The following is a 23,115-nucleotide window of genomic DNA, read 5'->3' as shown; positions in this document are numbered from 1 at the left end:
CCCGAAACGTCGATTCTCCTGCTCCTTGGATGCTGCCTGACCTGCTGCGCTTTTCCAGCAACACCTTTTCAACCCAGTACAACTGTGACTAGCATTAATAGTACTGCATGAAAATGATTTTGCCAGGCTGATCAAGGGCCAATGTTACTTGTTTGGATGTGGTAGGGAACGTGAAGAGCTCACATGGAAATGCTTATGTTAGCCCTCTGTGGCAATGTCCAGCTGAGCAGCGAGAGAGTGAGGTGGTTGAGCTCTGCTTTCCTCTTTCTAAAACTTACTAATGAGTTATAGACATCACTGACTAGGCCAATATTTACAGCTTATCTAGTGCAAAGACAACGAGGTGACTGTGGAACGTAGGGTTCGTACCTGGCTGCTGCTCACCTGTCTAGAGTGGAGGAAAATTTGGCCTGATACTGCATGCAATTGGCTAGCACCTAAATAGTGCTAATTGGTTAAGGACAGTGAAAGCAGGCAGGGCCTGGAACAAGCTCCTGAACTTTCCTTATTCCTAAATTGCATTGGGCCCAAATTATATGCTTTAAAACCCAATTTAAATATGTGAATGAGGCTTGCCTCTTTCAGAAGGGAATGCTGGCCACCTTTTTCAAAGCTCCTTCAAGGTTGAAGCAGGTACGAGAAAGATGTGGAGTAAAAAGGTCATTTTAATTGTTCTGATTTTCACCTCACTACATCACTTTCTAAAATTTGAACAGAGTGATAATAGAATGAAGATCAGCCCATTGGTTATTTTTTTTTGTCTTTCTTTTTTTTTCCCCTTTTTTTTTCGTTTTTTTTCTCTTTTTTTTTTAATTTAACCCCCACACTACCACCTAACTGCGGTAGTGCTTATTTTTTTTTCCCCAGCACCCATGGTGTGTGTGTGCAGGTGTGAGACACAGTGAAAGACACAAAGTGCACGAATCTTTATTCAATTTCCACCACCAGGAAGATAGGAAAACACCCGGGTGGCCAGTGACAAACACTGCCCTTCTCATCAAAGGGCAGTGCTGTGTGATCAAAACAGTGAAGGGGGAGGGTAGGGACTAAATCAAAATAGAATTGGAGGGAGAAATAATGCACTCCACTCCCTGCAGCGCCCACCTCTCCCTGAACAACTCCAGGGTGTTGGTCGACATCGCGTGCTCCTTCTCCAAGGACACCCGGGCCCTAACGTAACCCATTGGTTATATCAGAATTATTCAATTGAAGTGACTGATTGATTGATTAATTACCACGTATGGGCAGGATGCAAACTTTAGCATAACTTGGTTATCGAATGAATATTGTATAGAGCTAGTTATGTGAGTGCCTACAACAGGGAGAAGGGCAGAAAGAAATTAGTTTCATTTAGTGAGGGTCTACCAGCTAAAACCCCAAAGGAGAATGTATTTTACCTGGTTAACACGTGGAGCATCTGATATTTTCTCTTCAAACTTATTTTATATTTTATGAACATTTTCGGCATTAAACTATATTTGTAAATGACTCTTATTCTCTTTTTATATACATGCAGTTCATGCAGGTTGCTTCTGTTAATGTAGGATATTCTGACTGCACTCAGTCTGAGCATTATATCTAAGAGAGATGTGTTAAGGGCATGGATGGACACATGGAATTGCGATGTTACTGTCACCACAGAGATGTGGTTGAGGAAGGGGCAGGGCTAACAACTCAACATTTCAGGGTTTAAAATTTTCAGGGTGGAAAACAAGTGTTGGTATTGCATTATGAATTGAAGAGTTAATTACTGCAATACGGAGGTACAGTACCTTAGAATGGGCTTCAAATGAGGCTTTATGCGTTGAGTTTAGGAATAAAAAGAGTCGTATTGTTGGGAATGTATTATAAACCCTGTAATAGTCAGTGGACAATAGAGGAGTGGATATATAAAGACAATTCACTGAGGTGTGTTTTAAAAAAAAAGGTAATTGTATGAGAGGGTTTCAACTTCTCCACTGGGATACCCATAGTGGAAAGGGTTTAGAGGGGGCACATTTCTTGAAACGTATTCAGGAGAGCTTTTTATATCAGCATGTAGAACGTCCAACAAGGGATGTGTAATGCTGGACCTAATTCTGGGGAATGAAGCCAGACAAATATTTGAGGTGGCAGTGGGAAAACATTTTAGTGCTATTTCTGGAAAAGGAAAAATATTGGCCTGCAAAATTGAGTTTTGGATTGAAAGAAGGCAGTTTTTATTAAAACAAGGCAGGATCAGGCCAAAGTAGACAGGGAATGGCTAATCGACTCATGGAGGCATACAGCACAGAAACAGACCCTTTGGCCTGTTCATCCATGCTGTCCAGGTTTCTTAAACTGGACTAGTCCTTTTTGCCTGATTTGGTCCATATCCCTCTAAACCCTTCCTATCCATGTATCTGCCCAAATGTCTTTTAATTGTTGTAATTGTACCCACCTCCCACTTCCACTGGCAGTTTGTTCCATGTACACACCACACTTTGTGATAAAGTTGTCCCTCAGGTTCCTTTCAAATATTGCCCCACTCACCTTAAACCTAAGCCCTCCAGTTTTAGACTTTCCCTACCCTGGGAAAAGGACCTTGGCTATTCACCTTATCTATGCTCCTCATGATTTTATAAACTTTTATCAGCTCACCCCTCAGCCTTCTACGCTCCAGGAAAATAAAGTCTCAGGCTATCCAGCCTCTCCTTAAAACGCAAATCTTCTAGCCTCGGTAACATCCTTGCAAACCATTTCTGCACCTTATCCAGTTTAATTAAAACCTTCCTATAGCAGAGTGACCAGACTTGTACACAGTACTCCAAATGTGGCCCTACCATTTGGTATGGCTGTAACATGATGTTGTAATTCCTGTACTTGATGCTCAAGGAACTATGTACCTAAACCCCAAGGTCTCTTTGTTCGATAACATTCCCCAGAGGCCTGCCATTAACTGTGTAAGCCCTGCCCAGGTGTATCTTACCAAAATGCAACACCTTGCAATTATCTGAATTAAACTCCATCTGCCATTCCTGGACCCACTGGCACAGTTGTTCAAGATCCTATTGTATTCTTAGACAACATTCTTTACTATCCACTATACCACTGATGTTGTCATCCACAAATGTATTAACCATGCCTCCTATGTTCTCATTCAAACAACAGTGGACCGAGCACTGACCACTGGGCACAAGCGTCCAGTCTGAACAACAACCCTCTACCAGTACCCTCTGTCACTTACCATCAAGTCAATATTATATCCAATTGGCTAGCTTTCGCTGGAACCCATGTGATCTAACCTTACTAACCAGTCTACCTTGCAGAACCCTGTTGAAGACCTTGCTAAAGTCCATGTGGATAATATCTTCCACTCTATCTTCATCTATCTTCTTGGTCACTGCTTCAAAAACGCAATCAAATTTATGAGACATGATTTACCATGTGCAAAGCCATACTGATTATCCTAAGTCAGTCCTTGCCTTTCCCGATGCATATCGATTCTGTATCTCAGAATCGCCTGCAACAACTTACCCACCACTGACGTCAGGCTCACCAGTCTGTAGTTCTCTGGCTTTTCCTTGGAGACTTTCTTAGATAATAGCACAACATTAGCCACCCTCCAATCTTCTGGAACCTCACCCGGTGCTGTCGATGATACAAATATCTCTGCCAAGGGCCATGCAATTTCTTCCTTGGCTTTCCACAATGTCCTGGGATACACTTGATAAGGTCCCAGGAGTTTATCTACCTTTTATGTGTTTTAAGACCTCCAGCACCTCTTCTTCTGTAATGTAGACTCTTTTCAAGGTGTCAATATTTATTTCCCTGAGTTCTATGCCTTTCTTCACAGTAAATACTGATGTGAAATATTCATTCAGTACCTCACTCCTGTAGTTACACACATAGACAGCCTTATTGATCTTTAAGGGACCCTATTCTTTCCCTACTCACTCTTTTGCCCTTAATATACTTAGGTTAAAAGAGAATCCAAAGAGATTCTATCTGCCAAAGCTACCTCATGTCCCCTTTTGGCTAAATCTGCAGCAGAACAGTGGGTGGGTGTTCAAAAAGGAACTGGGGAGAATACAGGCCCAATACTGTTGAGTTACATATCGGAATAACAAGCCCTAGCAGGAAAAGAGAGGTTTCTAACAGTTACAAAGTAAGCAAATCAGTGGAAGCCCTTATGGAGTGCAGAAAGTGCAAGGGAAGAACTTAAAAGAGCAATTAGGAGAGCAAAGAGAGGCCATGAAGAAACACTGGAGGATAAGCTTAAGGAGAATTCCAAGGTATCGTATTAGTATAAGAAGGAAAAGAGGATAACCAGGAAAAGAATAGGGCTCACTGGGGACTAAAGAAGGCAACCTGAGCATGGATCCAGAAGACACGTACTTCACATCTGTCGTCAGTTGGGAGAAGGAGGGTGTAGGTAGAGAATTCAGGAAGACAGACTGTGAGTTTCTTTGGCAGTTTGACATAAGGAGTGAGCAGATATTGGAGGTTTTGGCTTAAAAGTGGACAGATCCCAAGTTCGGACACATTGCATCCTATGCTGCTGTGTGGGGCGATGGCAGAAATTACATGGGCTCTGACCAAAGTTTTTAATTCCTCTCTGACCACAGGGCAATGCCAGAGGATGGGGGGACAGCTACTGTGGTTCCACTTTCAAGGAAGGTGATAGGTATAAGCCAAGGAAAGACAGACCAGTGAGTCTCACGTCATTGGTCAGAAAACGATTGAAGAAAATTCTGAAGGAGCAAATGAATTCCACTTGGAGAGGGAAGGTTTGATCAGGGATAATCAGCATAGCTGTGTCACAAAGAGGTCAGGCCTAGCACATTTGTTTGAATTTTCCAAGGAAGTGAGCAGATAGATGAGGGTCATGCAGTTGATGAGGTTTATATCGACTTCAGCAAAATCTTTGACAAGATTCTACATGGAAGACTGATAAAGAAGCGAAAAGCATATGGGATCCAGGGTAATAAAGCAAGTTGTATTCAAACTTGGCTTCATGGTAGGAGACAGAGTGTGGTGTTAGAAGGCTGTTTGTGAGACTGGAGGCCAGTGTCCAGTGATGTAGCACAGGGATCAATGTTGGGTCCCTTATCGTTCATGACAGATATAAATAATGCAAAAGAAAATGTGGCAGACATGATAAGTACATTAGTGGATGACATGAAGATTGACCAGGAAGTTGACAGTGAGGAAAAAGGTCTTAAGCTAAAGGAGGCTATAATGGATTAATCAGATGGGAAGATCAGTGATAGATGGAATTTAACCCTGATGAGTGTGAGGTGATGCACTTTGGAAGAAATAGTAAGACAAGGGTGTACTCGATGAATAGCAGGACAACAGGAAATAGAGGGACCCTGGGGAGTTTGTCCACAGATCCCTGAAGACAGTAGGACAGGTTAAGAATGCATATGGGAAACTTGCCTTTAACAGTTGTGGTATAGAGTATAAGAGCAGGAAGGTTAGATTGGAGCAGTACAAAACTTTGGTTAGGTCACAGTTGCAGTGCTGTGTGCAGAAAGGATGTGATTACAATAAAGTGGGTGCAGAAGATATTCACCAAAATGTTGCCTGGGTTGGAGCAAGGTAGCTATGAAGAGAGGCTGGATAAGCTCGGGCTGTTCCTTTAGAGCAGAGAAGACTGACAGGGGATCTGATACAGTGTAGGAAAGTGTGGTAGAAAGAATAGAGACTATTTTCTAAATGGGAAATTTGCTTTGGAAATCTGAAGCACAAATGGTCTTAAGAGCCTTAATTCAGGATTCTGTTAAGTTTAACATACAGGTTAAGTTGGCATTTGGAAAGGCACATGCGATGTTCACATTCATTTCAAGAGATTTCGAAAACAATATCAGGGATGTACTGCTGAGGCTGTATAAGGCTCTCATCAGATCACATTTGGAATATTGTGACCAGTTTTGAGCCTCAAATCTAAGGAACGATGAGCTGACGTTGGAGCAGGTCCAGAGGAGGTTGACAAGAATGTGATGATATGGAGGTGCCGGGATGAAGGGCTTGTCGTATGTGGAGTGGTTGAGGACTCTGGTTCTGTTCTTGACAAAGTTTCAACGGATGAGGGGGTATCTTATTGAAACTTACAGAATACTTACAGACCTGGATAGAGTGGACATGGAGAAGATGATTCCACTAGTAGGAGAGACTGGGGCGTGAGGGCCCAGCCTCAAAAGGGACAACCCTTTAGAACTAAGGTGAGGAGGAATTTCTTCAGTTGGAAGCAGGTTATAACTTATTGCTGTAGAAAGGTTTGGAAGCCAAGTCATTGAGTGTATTTAAGACAGATTGAGAAGGTTATGGGAGGAAGGCAAATGGGATTGAGAAACACATCAGCCATGATCAAATGGCAGAGCAGAGTCGACGGGCAATATGGCCTAATTCTGCTGCTGTATTGTATGGTCTTACAATTAAGATGTACCTGTACAAGATTGAGGGGCATGGTAAGTGTGGATAGAAAACAGCTATTTCCTTTGCATGAAGGGTTAGTACCAAGGGGTATAATTTTAAGGTTAAAAGGAGGAGAGTTAGAATGAATCTGAGGAAACAGTTATCATCCAGAGGGTGGTGAAAATCTGGAATACACTTTGCTGGAGTATAGATGAGGAGGAAACCCTCACAACCTTTAGAAAGTACTTGGATGAGCACTTGAAACGTTGTTACATTCAAGGCTGTGGGCCAAGTGTGATTAATGTGAATTTATGGTAGTTTTGTCAGTGCAGACTTCATGGGTCTTCTGAGGCTCTGAAAGGCTCTAGTTAGGCCACATTTGGAGTATTGTGCATAATTTTGGGCCCTATATCTCAGGAAGGGTGTATTGGCCCTGGAGCGTGTTCGGTGGAGGTTCACGAGAATGGTCCCAGGAATGAAAAGCTGAACATATGAGGAATGTTTGATGACTCTGAGTCTAAACTTGATAGAGTTTAGAAGGATGAAGGGGGATCTAATTGAAACATACAGAATACTGAATGGCCTGGAGAAAGTAGATGTTGGGAAGATGTTTCCATTGGTAGGAGAGACTAGGACCCGAGGGCAAAGCCTTAGAGTAAAGGGAAGACCTTTGAGAACAGAGATAAGGAGAAACTTCTTCAACCAGTGAGTGGTGAATATATGGAATTCATTGCCACAGAAAGCTGTGGAGGCCAGGTCATTGAATATATTTAAGACTGAGATAGATAGGTTCTTGAATATCAAGTGTTTTGGGAGAAAGTGGGAGAAGGGGGTTGAGAAATTTATCAACCATGATTGAATAGCCTAATTTCTGCTCCTATTGGTCTTATTGGCCAATGAATTTTTCTGCTCAATATAATTCTATGACCTGAAACAGAATTTGTCTTATTCTAGGTTATCATGGCAATTAGTCACATCTCTTGTCCTTACACATAAAATCCCTACAATGTGGAAACAGGCCAGTCCGCCCATCAGGTCCACACTGACCCCCCAAAGAGCATCCCAGCCAGATCCATACCACTTCCCTGCGGGGAGAATGTGCAAACTCCACAGGGACAGTCACCTGAGGCCGGGGTCAAACTCTGATCCCTGCTGTGGTCAGGCAGCAGTGCTAACCGCTGGGCCACTGTCCTGCCCGTGTTGTACCACACCAGGTTGGCATTACATTTTCAGGAATGCCTGATGCTACTTCTGATGACAGCTTTTGTTCCCCAACTGGCATTTTCCTAACTGTCTGATGGCTTATGGTTACTTACTGATTGATATTCCAGATTTATTTAACTGAATAACTGTCTTCTCAAAGACAATCTAGAATGGGCAATGAATACTGGCCTAACCAGCAACACCTACATCATATGAATAAATAAATTAATAGAATTTGAATTCAAATATCCAATTTATCTTCATGTAGGCTTTTGGTCACTCTTAATATTCCCTCTATTATCTTGGTGTTCATTTTCCACACGCTTTTTGTGTAAAGTGACCTGTAATATCTTTATTACTTAAAAGGCATTTATAAATGGGAAAGAGATTTTTTTTAATAGCTCTTTCACTCTGCTTCATATGTCTGTTTAGAGATTCATGGAGATTTATTTGTGCAACAGTTATACGAAAGGAATGCATCTTTTGGTTTCTCAAAAAACTCCATAAATGCAGCAATGAGGAATATTCATGTTGATTAATGTTTTTATTCAACTGTCCGGCTTCCTTGTAATAAAGAAAATCCCTTGAGACTTTTCACCATTGTTAAACTGTCTATAAATAAAGTACGTAGTTGATGGACATATCTGAATCAGCACAGAGATCTGTAATAATCTTATGGGACTCCTGACCTATGCAGAAGATGTGCTGGAATATTGTTTTCACGTTATTTATCATGATTATCCTCCCCAGCAGGGGAAATAAAGCTTGTAATTTTCTCTTCTTCTGCTTCTACATTAATTTTCCTCTTTCTGTCAGGGTGTTTATTGTTTTCCTAGTTGCCATCAGTATATTGTGGATCCCTATTATCCAGACAGCTAACAGTGGCAGGCTCTTTGACTACATTCAGTCCATTACAAGTTACCTCGCACCACCAATCACTGCACTTTTCGTTATGGCAGTATTCTGGAAGAGAGTTAATGAGCAGGTAAGAACCAACGTCATATTTTCAGGGATACCCGGTGCTACACCCAATGACAGGTTTTATTTCCCAGTTGGGAATTTATGACCCAGTTGAATTGTTGTGACTATCTGACTGCTTCTTTACTTTCTGATACCGGTGTCATAATCCAAAATGTATTCATTTTGCCTGAATTCAAGTTCTCAATATCTCGTCAACCAAGCTTTTGGTCACTCTTCTTAAGGATTCCTTTATTAGCTTGCAACACCGGGGGTGAGAGCTGTTGCAATTGCTGTTTATAATATTCTAATAATAGACAGCCTGCTGAAGGTATCTCTAAATCTTTACAGATGGTGGCTGTCAAAATATATAAAGGCAAGGTGTTTACAAAAGATTGCCTCAACAAAAAAGCTGCTCAATGGCACATTTATTTCAGCAGAAGAATACTGAGGTTCTAAAGCAGCAGTGTCTTCAACCAACAGGCCAGTATACAACCTCATGGGTTCAGCCAGGTGACAATTCTTCAGATGCAAGTACAGTCATTATTGGAAGGATTTTTGATGTGTGGCCAGTACTGTGTCAAGTTCCAATTCGTTTTCATCCAATTCTCTAATTCTAGAATGAGGGGACACTGTAGGAGGACACTGTGTAGACCATTTAGGACTGAGATAAGGAAAACTTCCTTCACACAAATGGTCATGAACCAGTGGAATTCTCTGCCACAGAAGGCTGTGGAAGCCAAGTCACTGAATACATTAAAGAAAAAGATAAATTTCTAGATTTTAATGGATTCATGGTTATGGGGAAAAAGTGGGAAATGGTATTGAGATAGATGATCGGCATTGATTCATTTGAGTGATGGAACAGGTTTAAAGAGCTGAATGGCCTACTTCTGCTCCTAGTTTCCAGGCTTTCAATGTTTCTGCAAGTACAGCAGACTTCAGCGTGGGTTTCTGTCAGGTGCTCCTGTTTCGTCCCACAGCCCAAAAATGTGCAAATTAGATGGATTAACCATGTTAAATTGCCCATAGTGTCCAGGAATATGCAGCCTAGGTGGATTAGCCATGGGAAATGCAGGAATGCGGTGAAGCGGAGTGGTGGGGAATGGTTCTGGGTGGGATGCTCTTCGGAGGGTTGGTGTGGACTCGATGGGCCGAGTGGCCTGCTTCCCAGCTATAGGAATTCTATGATTCTATGGGGCAAGGACTTTGCTGGTTGATCAAATATTCCAGTTGATCAAGAGATCTACATAATCAATGTAAAAACACACAGTCGTGTAATGCAGGAGATGTACACATCACCGTTATACTTTATTCCCAGTATAAAACACTTAAATAATAATGCAACTTTGCCTTAAATAAACTTAGTAGCAGAGAGCATTCTCACTCGCACCCTAAACTGACTGCTCAGATATCAAGGAGATCGCAATAATATAGTAAGCTTCCAGTATTTGAGATGTATACTTTTTGCCAGTGTATCGAGAGTGTCAGTTCACAAGGTGCCATTTGAAATAAAGATTGTTGTACATACTTTCTGATATCTGTCACTGAGAAACAATAATGAAGGCCCTCACTGTTTTTTCTATTTGTCCTGATAGCATTGAGCTTTACTGGGATGGTTCCATTCTCACACAACTGGAGAACATGGATCTGTCACCCAGTTTCTCTTTGATGTATGTTAAACCAGATTGTAAGTTGTCAGAACAGTATCCACAGAAATGTACCAGGAAAATTTCACAGGCTCCTGCCAGTGGGTTTGTAGGGTGGGGGTGCCATGAAATTCCCTGGGTGGCCTTTCCACCACCCCCCTAACCATCCTGGCGTGTCTGGAATGTTATGGTGAACTGAGCAAGACCGAGGCTGATTCATCCACCGTTGCCAAAGTTGAAGCCCTCTAAGTGGGCAAATAATGGAACACCATCACCTCCAAGTTCCCCTCCATGCCACTCACCATCCTGAATTGGAAATGGTCCTTCACTGACACTGGGTCAAAATTCTGGAATTCCCTCCTTAATGGCATTGTAGATCAACCCACAGCACATGGTCTGCAGCATTTCAATAAAGTAGCTTACCAACATCATCTCAAGGGAAACTAGGGATGGGCAATAAAATGCTGGCCAGCCAGTGATGCCCACATCTCATGAGTGGATAAAAAAATGAACACTTAAAAGGACGTCTGACAAGTGGGAGGTGTTCAAGAGTGTGATGACAAGAGTTCAGAGGCATTTTGTTCCTGTTAGAGTGAAGGGTAAGGCTGGTAAGATTAAGGAACAATGGATGAATAAAGATATTGAGGTTCTTTTCAAGAATAAAAGAGGATGTTATCTTAGATATTGACCACTTAGTTCAATTGAATTTTTTAATCAATATAAAGAGCGTAAGAGCATTCTTATGAGAAGGCAAAGAGGGCATATGACATAGCCTTGGCAGTTAAGGTTAGGGATAATCCAAAGAGATTCTATAATTACATTAAGAGCAAGAGGTTAACTAGAGAGAGGGTAGGGCCTCTTAAAGATCAAGGAGGTCATCTTTGTGTTGAATCCCGGTGATAGGAGAGATAATAAATGAATATTTTGTCAGTTTTTACTGTGGAGTAGGAATTGGAGGATAGAGAATGCAGAGAAATAAACTTTGATGTTTTAAAAACAGTTCACATTACAGAAGAGGAAGTTCAGGAGGTCTTGGAGAATATAAAGGTGGATAAATCTCTAGGATCTGATCTAATGTATCCCAGAACATATGGGAAGTAAGAGAGGAAATTACGAGACCCCTTTCAGAAATATTTGCATCACCTATAACTACAGGTGAAGTGCCTATTGACTGGAGGGTGGCTAATATTGTAACTTTGTTTAAGAAAGGTTGTAAGGAGAAACTGAGGAATTAAAGACATGTAAATCTGACTTTGATTGTGAGTAAATTGTTGGAGGTGATTATAAAAGGTAGGAATTATGGACATTGAAAGAGACAAAAATTGATTAGGGATATTCAGCGTGGTTTTGTGCGAGGAAAATTGTTTCTCATTACCTTGATTGAGTTTTTTGAGCAAGTTACCAAAAAGGTGGTTGATGGCAGAGCGCAGACATTGTTTATTTGGATTTTAGTAAAGCCTTTGACAAGGTTCTGTATGGTAGACTAATTAGTAAAGTTAGGTGACATGGGATTCAGGATGAGCTAGCCAATTGGAAACTTAATTGCCTTAATGGCAGGAGACAGAGAGTAATGGTGGAGGGCCACATTTTGGTCTGGAAGCCTGTGACCGGTGATGTTCCACAAATATCAGCTCTGGTCCTCTTGTTTGTCATTTATATAAATGATTTGGATGAGAATATAGAAGACATGGTTAGTAAGTTTGCAGATGACACCAAAATTGGTCACATAGTAGACAATGAAGAAAGCTTTCCAAGATTACAAAAGGATCTTGATAAAATGAGTCAATGGGTTGAAAAGTGGCTGATGGAGTTCCATCTGAATAGATGTGAAGTATTGTTTTTCGGTATAACAAATACAGGTAAGACTAATACAATTAATGGTAGAGCCTTGGGTAGTTTTGTGGAACACAGGGATCCAGGGGTGCAAGTACATAATTCTTTAAAGTTTATGTCACATATAGGGCTTATGCCCGAAATGTTGACTCTCCTGCTCCTTGGATGCTGACTGACCGGCAGTGCTTTCCCAGCACCACGCTCTCGACTCTGATCGCCAGCATCTACAATCCTCACATACAGACAGGATGGTTAAAAAGATGTTGGCACGCTTGCCTTCATTGCTTAGTCCTTTGAGTATGGGAGTTGGGACATTATATTGAGGTTGTACAGGACATTGGTGAGGCCTCTTCTGGAATACTCTGCCCAGTTCTGGTCACCCAGAAGTTATAGGAAGGATATCGTCAAGCTGGAGAAGCTTCAGAAGAGCTTTACCAGCATGTTGCCAGATATGGAAGGTTAAGTTATAAAGAAAGGCTGGTTAGTCTGGGACTTCCTTTACTCTAGCATGGGAGGTTGAGAGGTGATCTGATAGAAGTCTATAAGACAAGAAGTATAGATAGAGTTGACAGTTGTTGTATTTTCCATAGGATGGGGAATTTCAAGACTAGGGGGCATGTTTTTAAGGTGAGAGGAGAGAAATTTAAAAAGACATAGGAGGCAATTTTTTTTATGCAGAGGGTGGTTCATGTGTGGAATGAACTTGCTGAGGGAGTGGTGGATGTGGGTACAATTAAAATTTTTAAAATATATTTGTATGGATACATGCGTTGGCAAGGTTTGGAGGGATATGGGCCAGAAGCAGGCAGGTGGAACTAGTTTAGTTTGGGATTATATTCAGTGTAGAATGGTTGGACCGAAGGGTCTGTTTCTGTGCTGTATGACTCCCAAGTCCTGTTTTCTGCCCAGCCTTAATTATGAAGTTGATGGGAGGAGTTCATGGGCAGGGGACAGGGCTCCCTGATTGGCCCAGGTTAATAACCCCAATCAAGGATCTTATAGTCAATAAGGCTGACCTGGTTCCAATCACTACAACAAGTTTTAACATTGTTTATCTATAACACACAGCCTAAATACAGACCTGTGCTAGCATTAGGTTTTCTCCCACAGAATTATGCAAAGGATAATATCTCCAGTAACACAGTGCATTGACAATATTAGTCCAGGTTGCATGAAAAAGGATAAATATAATGACAGGATGGTTTGGGAATTGGATGCTATTTATTGAGGGTGTTGGGGATTTATCCTCCTAGCTCCTCAGATGCCTTTACTTCATCTTTTAGGGAAAGCAGGCTATATTAAGTGTCACTCAGTTACGCAGGGCTCAGCAGCTTTACTGCGGCTGGCATTGCCCCCATCCAAGGCCATGTATCAATGTTGGATCTGAGGTCCCAGGTGAGTGATGGCAGGGGTGGGGAGGATACAGGTCACAGCAGTGAGGGCCGGCAGTGGCTCATTTGGCTTCTGTTTCCCCCACCCCCCACTCCCACTACAGGTTTAATCCCAGCAGTGACATGCTGTGGCCCCTAAGTGGGAATTAACTAGCTAAGTCGGGCAGGAGGCATAAGGTGCCAAGGCCCCACCTGCTACCTTCCTGCCACACTCACCTCAAGGGGAGGGCATTGAATTTGCTTGACTTAAAATCCTTCATAAACCTATAAAACAGGAATATTTCTATTTGGAACTGAAATAAATGAGTAGCACTATGGCAAGTTGTATATTGCTGTGTTCCTTGCTTACATTTTGTGCGTACTGGAAACATAAAAAGATTTATCATTTTCACTGCAGGTTGTTATGGTTACTTCCCTAATGCAGTGTCTGTGATAGTTGGATTCTGAATTGACTTGCTGGAAATAATCGGCAATAAAATTAATGGAACACATTTGTTTATGTTGCAGGGTGCTTTCTGGGGCTTGATGGCAGGACTGGCTGTGGGTTTAATTCGAATGATCGTCGAGTTTGTTTATGAAGTTCCATCATGTGGTCATGAGGATCACAGACCTGACATCCTCAAGAACATGCATTACCTTTACTTTGCCTTGGTACTGTGTGGATTTACTGCAATCATTATCGCTATTGTCAGTCTATTGACTCCACCAATTAAGGAAGAAGATGTAAGTAATAGGTATTCACCAATTAATTGACCTTTTTAAAGAAACTTTTTAAAAAATTACATTTACATAAAATTGACTTTTCTGTCTCTAAAGAATATTCCAAATTTCACCTCTTTAGTTGTTTACATTGAAAATAGGAGCAGCAGTAGGCCGTTCAGCCTATCAAGGCTGCTTCACCATACGATATGATCATGGCTGATCATCCACATCAGTACTCTGTTCCCACTTTCTCGTCATCCCTTTGATCTCTTTAGCCCTAAAAACTCTATTTACTCCTTCCAAAACAGAAAATGCTGGAAAATGTTTAGAGTCTAACAAACATCAGCTCTTTTCTTTCCTTACAGATGCTGCCAGACCTGCTGAGATTTTCCAGCATTTTCTCTTTTAGTTTCAGATTCCAGCATCCGCAGTAATTTGCTTTCATCTATCTACTCCTTCCTGAAAACATTCAATGTTTTGGCCTTAACTGCTTTCTGTGACAGAATTCCACAGGTACATCACTCTCTGGGTGATGAAATTTCTCCTCAGTTTAGTCCTAAATGGGTTACTCCATATCCTTTAAATTGTGAACTCTGGTTCTGGACTCCCCAGTCATCAGAAACATCCTTCCTGCATTCCTCTTAGAATTTTATACAAGACCTGTTCTCTGCTCTGCTTTGTCCCTGCCTGCCCTGACTGTTTGACTCACCTTTGTTCTCAGCTGTACCAGTCTCACATTCATCTCTTTCCTCACTATCTCCCTGGGTCCCACTCCTTAATAGTTTAAATCCTCCCGAGCAGCTCGAGCAAATCTCCCTGCCCGTACATTAGTCCCCTTCCAATTTAGGTGCAATCCATCCTTCTTGTATAGGTCACTTTTACCCTAAAAGACCTTCCAATGATCCAAAAATATGAATCCTTCTCCCAAACACCAGGTTTGGAGGAAATGAGCAACAGGGGGAGGTTGACTAGGCTAGGGCTGTTTTCCCTGGAGCGTCGGAGGCTGAGGGGTGACCTTTATAGAGGTTTAAAAAATTATGAGGGGCATGGATAGGATAAATAGACAAAGTCTTTTCCCTGGAGTGGGGGGAGTCCAGAACTAGAGGGCATAGGTTTAGGGTGAGAGGGGAAAGATATAAAAGAGACCTAAGGGGCAACTTTTTCACGCAGAGGGTGGTACGTGTATGGAATGAGCTGCCAGAGGAAGTGGTGAAGGCTGGTAAAACAGCAACATTTAAAAGTCATCTGGATGGGTATATGAATAGGAAGGGTTTGGAGGGATATGGGCTGGGTGCCGGCAGGTGGGACTTGATTGGGTTGGAATATCTGGTCGGCATGGACGGGTTGGACCAAAGAGTCTGTTTCAATGCTGTACATCTCTATGACTCTATGACCTGCTGCACCTGAGTGCTTACTTTCTTCCACTGGTATACAAGGGCACCCAGCTCCCATTGTACCACCTCCTTTCTCAATCTGTCAACATTCAGATAATAACCTGTTTCCTATGTTTGCTATCAGAGTGATTAATCTCACATTTATCCACATTATACTTCATCTGCAATGCATTTTCCCACTGACTCAAACTTGTCCAAATTACCGAAGCATCTCTGCTCCTCCTTACCACATCGCCACCACCTTTTTCCAGCTACTATTAGTTTGGAAAAAGGGTCATGGTCTTGAAACATTAACTCTGTTTTCTCTCCACACATGTGGGCCAGACCTGCTGCATTTCTTCAGCAATTTCTGTTTTTGTTTCAGAATCCCAGGATCTGCAGTTCTTTATTTTATTTTCCCGTTTATTCCTATTCTTTGTTTCCTGTTTGCCAACTAACTCTCTGTCCATGTCAGTACATTATCTCCAATCCCATGCATTTTAATTTTACATTCTAATCTTTTATGTGGAGTCTCATAAGCCATGAAAATCAAAGTAAACCACATCAACTGTATCCCCTTTATCAACACTGTAGGTCATATCCTCAAAAGATTCCTGTTGAGTTGTCAAGCATTATTTCCATCTTGTAAATCCTTGCTGACTCTGTCTGATCCTGTCACTACTCTACAAGTATTCTGCTATTAAATCTTTTATACAAAGCTCTAGCATATCCCTTGTTACCAATGTCAGGTTAACCAGTCTATAATTTGCACTGTTACCCATGTTTGAATCTTATCCTTGAATTTTCTATTATTTCCTGTTCTGTTTTTTTTTTGCTTTTGCCCTTGTTTACCTCTCTTCTGTCCCCCTATCCAGATTTCCATCCTCCTGCCATTTTAGTTTAAATCTTGTGATTTACTCTTTTAAGAATTTGGATTTGGTTTATTATCCTAATTTACTTATGCAATTCAAGAAACCAGTAAGAATGTGCAACTTTGCAGTCTTACTATTTCATGCTCTACTGGTTTTTAAAGCTTGAGTCGGGAACCAGCTAACCATTTTCACTTGATTGATGTCCTCTACCACACATTTTAACCTTGGTCTGCATCATTTAGAGCCTACACTTAGACTTTTGTATTCGAAGAGAACAAGTTCCCTTTTCATTGTTTTCTGTATTCCACAGCATTTCTGTGTTTGTGTGTCTGTGTGTGGCAGACAGACAGAGCCTAGTGAGCTTGATGTCAGTGATAGGATGGTTATTACAATCTTTCCTAAAACAAGTGTTGGTGTCATTAACCATTTCAGTGAGAAAACATAATTAAAACTAGTTTGCATTGATTCCTAAAGTTATGGCATGATTGAACCAATCTTCACGATTTAAAAGCAAAAGGAAGAACCGATAATGGCTACCCATATGGGTCTGACATAGATAGACCCTTCGAAGGCCTCTATTAAGGTGTCATGTGAGAGAGACATAAGAATAATCTGAGCATGGGGGTGGGTGGGCACACAGCAGGATTACTGGAGTAAATCTATAGTTTAGCAAACAGTGTTGGAATTTAAGGGGAGTTATTTGGAGTGACGGAAAGTGGAAATAATATCCCACAAGGATCTGTTCATGAACCACTGTTCAACCGTGTACATATAAACAATCTGGGGTTACTGGGGAAACATCCATTTCAAGAGGAGGTGTGTTTCGGTCTGTGCAGAGTTAAACCCTTTAAAAGTGACTTTGGGTTGGAGTCCTGACATCATCTTGTCTGTTTGTAGGTTTCTACCAGGTGCAGCTCAGGAGCTGCCATTTTAAATGTTGTAAGCAAATCAGACTGGAGCTGGGATTATAGTTTTTTAACTCATCTGATATTCTGATGGAGCCAGATAATTAAGTAATGGTGCAGAGGGATAGCTTAGTATGTTAGTATCATTATTCATTTTCAACGAAGTTTTTAATGTTCAGCCATCTTTCTCAAGACTAAATGATGTAAAGACATGAAGCATTTAAAGTATTCAATTTGGACTTAAGTCTGTAATGCTGTGTATTTCATGAGAATTTGCTTGAGCAATGGTACGTCAGTGGCTGAGGTGAGACTATGCAGTGGTTTGATCCATTGCAAAATGATGGTATAACAAGAAACAATTTTTTGAAGACAGAGGTCCATCCGAAGGTACTCCCACTTGGCTGGGAATGAAGGCTGTTTCTAGCCCTGCATGTGAATGGAACCATGTCACATGTCCTGGAAGTACTGTCTCTTCAGGTCTGGAACAGTTTGGCTCTCAGTTGCTGGACAAAGCCTCTGCTGTAGTAATGATGGGCAGATCTGGGTCATAATGAGTCATTATTTGAATTGACATGAGGTTGATTTGTTCAAGTGATTTCCATTGGTATTCATCCTGATACCAGGCCCAGTCCTGTTTAGGTAATTGCTGTAGTAGTTTGCTCACCTACACCAGACAAAGAACTTCCATATCTGACTGACCATGCTATAAATCATTGAATCTCCATAATACAGCAGGGAAATGGGAAGTCCTTGATGGCTTTTGACTTAGGCGGATCAACTTTGATGCCTAATGCATGGATGGATATGTCTGAAAACATTGATTGTAGGTTTAGAGAGCTCACATTTATAGTTAAATGAGTCCTATGTTCTGCAAGCAACTTGACACCAATGCACCCGTGTATCTTATTCCTGCACAGTGGATCCATGGATAAGGAGCTTGTCCAATGGCACATAGCTCCTTCCAACCCCTTCAACATGCTATTCATGGTTCATTGAAAAATGTCCAGGACAGATGTGGTTCCAAAAGCCAGCCAATTGAAACAGGATCTAAAGGTAGCTACCATAAACTACTGTTCATGTCCGGTTTAGTAAAAACTGAGCTCTTTGCAAGCTCCAGCAGGGTTTTATCCACAGGAGTCCCTGTGGTGTGTCTCCCTTTCAAGGCTTTCTTTAAATGCAGATATGGAGTGAACCAATGGACTTGAGAAAATGAATGATTCCTGAACACCAGCTGATGGGCTGTGCTAGCAGTGATATTGCCTTCAGTACAGACTGATACAATTCCTCATATGATCTTCTGTACAAGCGGGTGTGGAACCTTCCTTGGGATGAACAAGGAAACTTGTTTTTCCATCACGTCTTAATGTAATTTGATAAGGTGGGTTCAGTTTCCTCAGATCTATGAATTGTTGGGGAATTCTGATTGGAATTGTGCTAATTTTCCCCTTGACTTCACAAGGCATCCAACTTGCATATGAGTTGGAGATATGAGTACACTCTCGGGCTTAGAAACATGAGAATAGGAGTACGCCACTCAGCCCAGCTGGTCCACACTCCAATTTAATATGATCATCGCTGATTGAACACATCAATTCCTTTTACTTACACACTCTCTATAATACTTTAAAACATTGGTAATTGCAAATTATCAAGATCTACTTTAAGCATATTCAAAGACTGACCTTCCACAACTCTCAGGGCTAGAAATTCCAAAGATTCACAACCCTTTGAGTAAAAAAGTTTCTCCCCATCTCAGTCCTATATGACACTCCCTTAATTTTAAATTGTGTCCATAGTTCTAGACTTCCCAGCCAGGTGGAGTATCTTAGCTGCACTTTAGAAACTTAATAATGAACAATCTTATGAATGACAGTGTTTGTGATTTGTCTCCCATTATACTAGAGGTAGCACCACTTGTCACTTGACCTTCAGCTGAACGCCTCTTGGGCCAAGAGGTTGAATGGCGTGGTCTTCCCTTACCACAACGGAAATATGAGATAATGTTACACACCACCAAAGTATTTTGGCTGGTACTATCATACTTCTCTGAACGCTGGACTGAATCAGGTTGAACTTCCATTCTTTATTTCGCTTAAAATGTGAGCCTACATGTCATGAGTTCTATTGTTTCCACTTCCCGCTGACCTTGGCCAGTTTTAATATCTACTAGGAGAAAGTGAGGAGGCCCTGTTTGGGTCTAGCTTTCTAAGGTTTGCTTCAAGCTGAGGTTGTCTGCCCTGCGTTCAAGTTTGCTTGTTGCTGGAGTCTGTCTGCACTGTGTTTCCAGGTCCTCACCCTGTTCCATTGGTCCAGCCTATCTCCTGAGACTGCCTGCTCAGATCTCTGCTGGTAACATTTGCCTTTTTCATCTGATTGCTGATTTTTTTTCCTTGTCCCACAGCCTGCCTTAATTTAAATTTCATGGCAGTACCAGGCGCTGCTGGGTTTAGTGCTCATTGTGTAGAGGAAAGGTTTCTCAATTTTACAGTGCTCACTCTATTGTAAGCATGCTCAAAGATGAATGGGGAGCAGTCTTGGTTAGCAGAATGTTTTGTTAACCACACATTATGTAGAGAGCAGAGAGAGAACCGAGCATGACCATCTTGAAGGCCTTCCATACACAAAATATTATGTGATCTGATGTTACTGCCAGTAGTGTTATCAGGAATCCCATTGATAAAGTCTTCCCTTATACTACATTCATTAAAATGTATGGATGGATATAGATTTATGTTTAAACAGTTAGATGCATCAAGCATTTACAATACAGTTCTACAGATTGGCAGCTTCAGGCCTCACAGACTAGAGTTATGCTGCCACCTGTTGGTTATATTCTACCCCGTACAGATCATTTTTTACAATTGATCATTGACTGAGAGATACTTAAGGTTCTGTGAAGCCACTTCCCAGGTGATTCTGCATCTTCTGGCGTTTGTGCATTTGAGAGTTAAATTGTAAAACTATATTTCTTTTGGATTCATCTTCAACAGAAAACACTTTGGCATCAGGGGGTGGGAGTGGGGTTGGGGCATGTGACCGATGAGAATATCAGAGAGAATCTATGACATTAGAACAGTGCGATGCTCTTAGAACGAGAAAGTGGCTTTGGGAATAATGAAAAAGATCCATTTTTATTCAGAACCACCGTTCCCATGATTCATATGTCGGCTGTCTGGTAACAATTCTGAGTTTTTGCGGTTATGCCTCCAATTATTTGGGTTGTGCTTTCTGGGCTGCATGTAGACAGCATGGACATATAAATTAAGAGCAGAAGTAGACACTTTGGTCCCTCCACCTGCTCTTAAATAAGATTATGACTGATCTGATTACTCGACATCCTGCCTCGACCTTTCCTTATTTACCTACCTCTATTTTAAAAATACTCAAGGACTGTGCTTCTGCTGCTTTTTGAGAAAAAGAGTTCCAAAGACTCATTACTCTCTGAGAGAAAACAATTCTCCTCATAAATGTCTCAAATGAGTGACCTTTTTTTCTAATCGGTAACCCCTAGTTCTAGAGTCTCCACTAGAGGAAACACCATCTCTACATAAAACATAGAACATAGAAGAATACAGCGCAGTACTGGCCCTTCGACCCTCGATGTTGCGCCGATCCAAGCCCACCTAACCTACACTAGCCCACTATCCTCCATATGCCTATCCAATGTCCGCTTAAATGCCCATAATGAGGGAGAGTCCACCATTGCTACTGGCAGGGCATTCCATGACCTCACAACTCGCTGAGTAAAGAACCTACCCCTAACATCTGTCTTATACCTACCCCCCTTAATTTAAAGCTATGCCCCCTTGTAATAGCTGCCTCCATACGTGGAAAAAGATTCTCACTGTCGACCCTATCTAAACCCCTAATCATCTTATACACCTCTATCAAGTCACCCCTAAACCTTCTTTTCTCCAATGAAAACAACCCCAAGTGCCTCACCCTTTCCTCATACGATCTTTCTACCATACCAAGCAACATCCTGGTAAACCTCCTCTGAACCCGTTCCAGTGCCTCCACATCCTTCCTATAGTATGGAGACCAAAACTGCACACAATACTCCAGATGCGGCCGCACCAGAGTCTTATACAACTGCAACATGACCTCAGTACTCCAGAACTCAATTCCTCTACCAATAAAAGCCAGTACACCATATGCCTTCTTCACCGCACTATTTACCTGGGTGGCAACTTTCAAAGATTTGTGTACATGGACACAAAGATCCCTCTGCTCATCCACACTACCAAGTATCCGACCGTTAGCCCAGTACCCCATCTTTTTATTACTCTTACCAAAGTGAATCACCTCACACTTAGCTACATTGAACTCCATTTGCCACCTTTCTGCCCTGTTCTGCAGCTTATCTATATAAAGCTGCAGAACATCTACCCTATCAAAACCTCTCAGCACCTAATGTTTTAATCAAGTTGCCACTGACTCTTCTGAACCTCAGCAAACTCAAGCATAGCCTGTCCAACCTTTCCTCAAAAGACAATCAACCCGTTCCACCCATTAAACTCCTAAACCTTCTCTGAACTGCTATCAATGTATTTATATCTTTCCTTAACTATGGAGTCCATTGCTGTACACAGTATTTCAGATGTGGTCTCACCAATCCTCTGTGTAACTGAAGCATGATTTCAGTATTCAGTTTCTCTCACAACAAATGGTCACGTTCTATTAGCTTTACTAATTATTTGCTGCACCTGCATCCTAACCTCTTTCAATTCAGGCAGTAGGACACCCAGTCTCCTCTGCACCTCAGAGCTCTGAAATCACTCACCACAGATAATATGCATCTGTTTCATTCTCTGCCAAAATGACAATTTCACAGTTTCCCACATTATACTCCTTTTACCATATCTTTGCCCACTCAGTTCGCCTAACTATCTCACTTTCCAACTGCCTAGTGTCCTCTTCACAATTTACTTTGATACCTATCTTTGCAAATTCAGCATTTTATGCAATAATTTTTTATATGGCACCTTATCAAATGCCTTTTGGAAAGCTAATTGCAGACATGCACTGCATTCTCCTGATTTCATAACACGTTACTTCTTCAAAAAAACTCTCATGAGTTGTTTTAACATAATTTCCCTTTGATAAAATCATGCTGGCCCTGCCTGATCACATTAAACTTCTCTAAGTGCCCTTATTTCTTTAATGTCTTTTATAATAGCTTCTAATATTTTCCCTGTGACAGATGTTAAGCAAACTGGCTGTGGTTTCAGGCTTTCTTGCCATGCCTTTTTAACCAAAGGAGTTATATTCTCTATTTTATAATATATTGGAATATTCACAACAAAACTAGGGAGTTTTGGAGAATTAAAACTAGTGCATCAACTATCTCACTAGCCACTTCTTTGAAGACCCTATGATGAAGTCCATCATATCCCAGGCATTTGTCAGCCACAGCTTCAGCGCTTTCTCTTTTGATTGCAATTTTCCTGAATTCCTTCCTCCCTTTCTTTTGATGCTTTTCATTTACCATTTCCTTATTTCCCATTATTAATTTCATAGACTCACTTTCTATAGGACTAACATCCTTTTTGTTAACTCTTTATAAACTATCCTATTGTAACCCTACAATCTCTTTCTAGCTAGCTGTGTCTCATACTCCTATTAATAATTTTAAAAACACTCTGATAATACTCCAACATATTCCTTCATAATCATTCAGTATGGAATCTATTCAAGCCGTGAGTAACGTGAGCTGTGGTGGGATGTGTGATAGAATCGGGTGAGATGTTTGGAATTATCTCGCCATATCTTGTTTGGTTTTCCCAAGCAGCATAGCAAGAATCAGACTAGGGAAGAGCAAGTTTCCACTGACAATCATTACTGCATATTAA

At 41.3% G+C, this 23,115-nt stretch overlaps 1 protein-coding gene across 2 annotated transcripts in view; it reads left to right on the top strand.

Moving 5' to 3' along the window:
* Window positions 1–23,115, top strand: part of slc5a9 (solute carrier family 5 member 9) — a 107,612-nt gene that overhangs the window by 77,632 nt on the left and 6,865 nt on the right. For both annotated transcript variants that reach the window (XM_043699241.1, XM_043699242.1), the window contains exons 11-12: window positions 8,398–8,566; window positions 13,919–14,134. In XM_043699241.1, the coding sequence (XP_043555176.1) occupies window positions 8,398–8,566; window positions 13,919–14,134 (385 nt within the window). The remainder of the gene's footprint in view (window positions 1–8,397; window positions 8,567–13,918; window positions 14,135–23,115) is intronic.

This window comes from Chiloscyllium plagiosum, chromosome 11, assembly GCF_004010195.1.
Source record: "Chiloscyllium plagiosum isolate BGI_BamShark_2017 chromosome 11, ASM401019v2, whole genome shotgun sequence".
NCBI lineage: Eukaryota > Metazoa > Chordata > Chondrichthyes > Orectolobiformes > Hemiscylliidae > Chiloscyllium > Chiloscyllium plagiosum.
The sequence above is the reverse complement of the archived record's forward strand: the minus strand, read 5'-3'. Positions and strand labels throughout refer to the sequence as shown.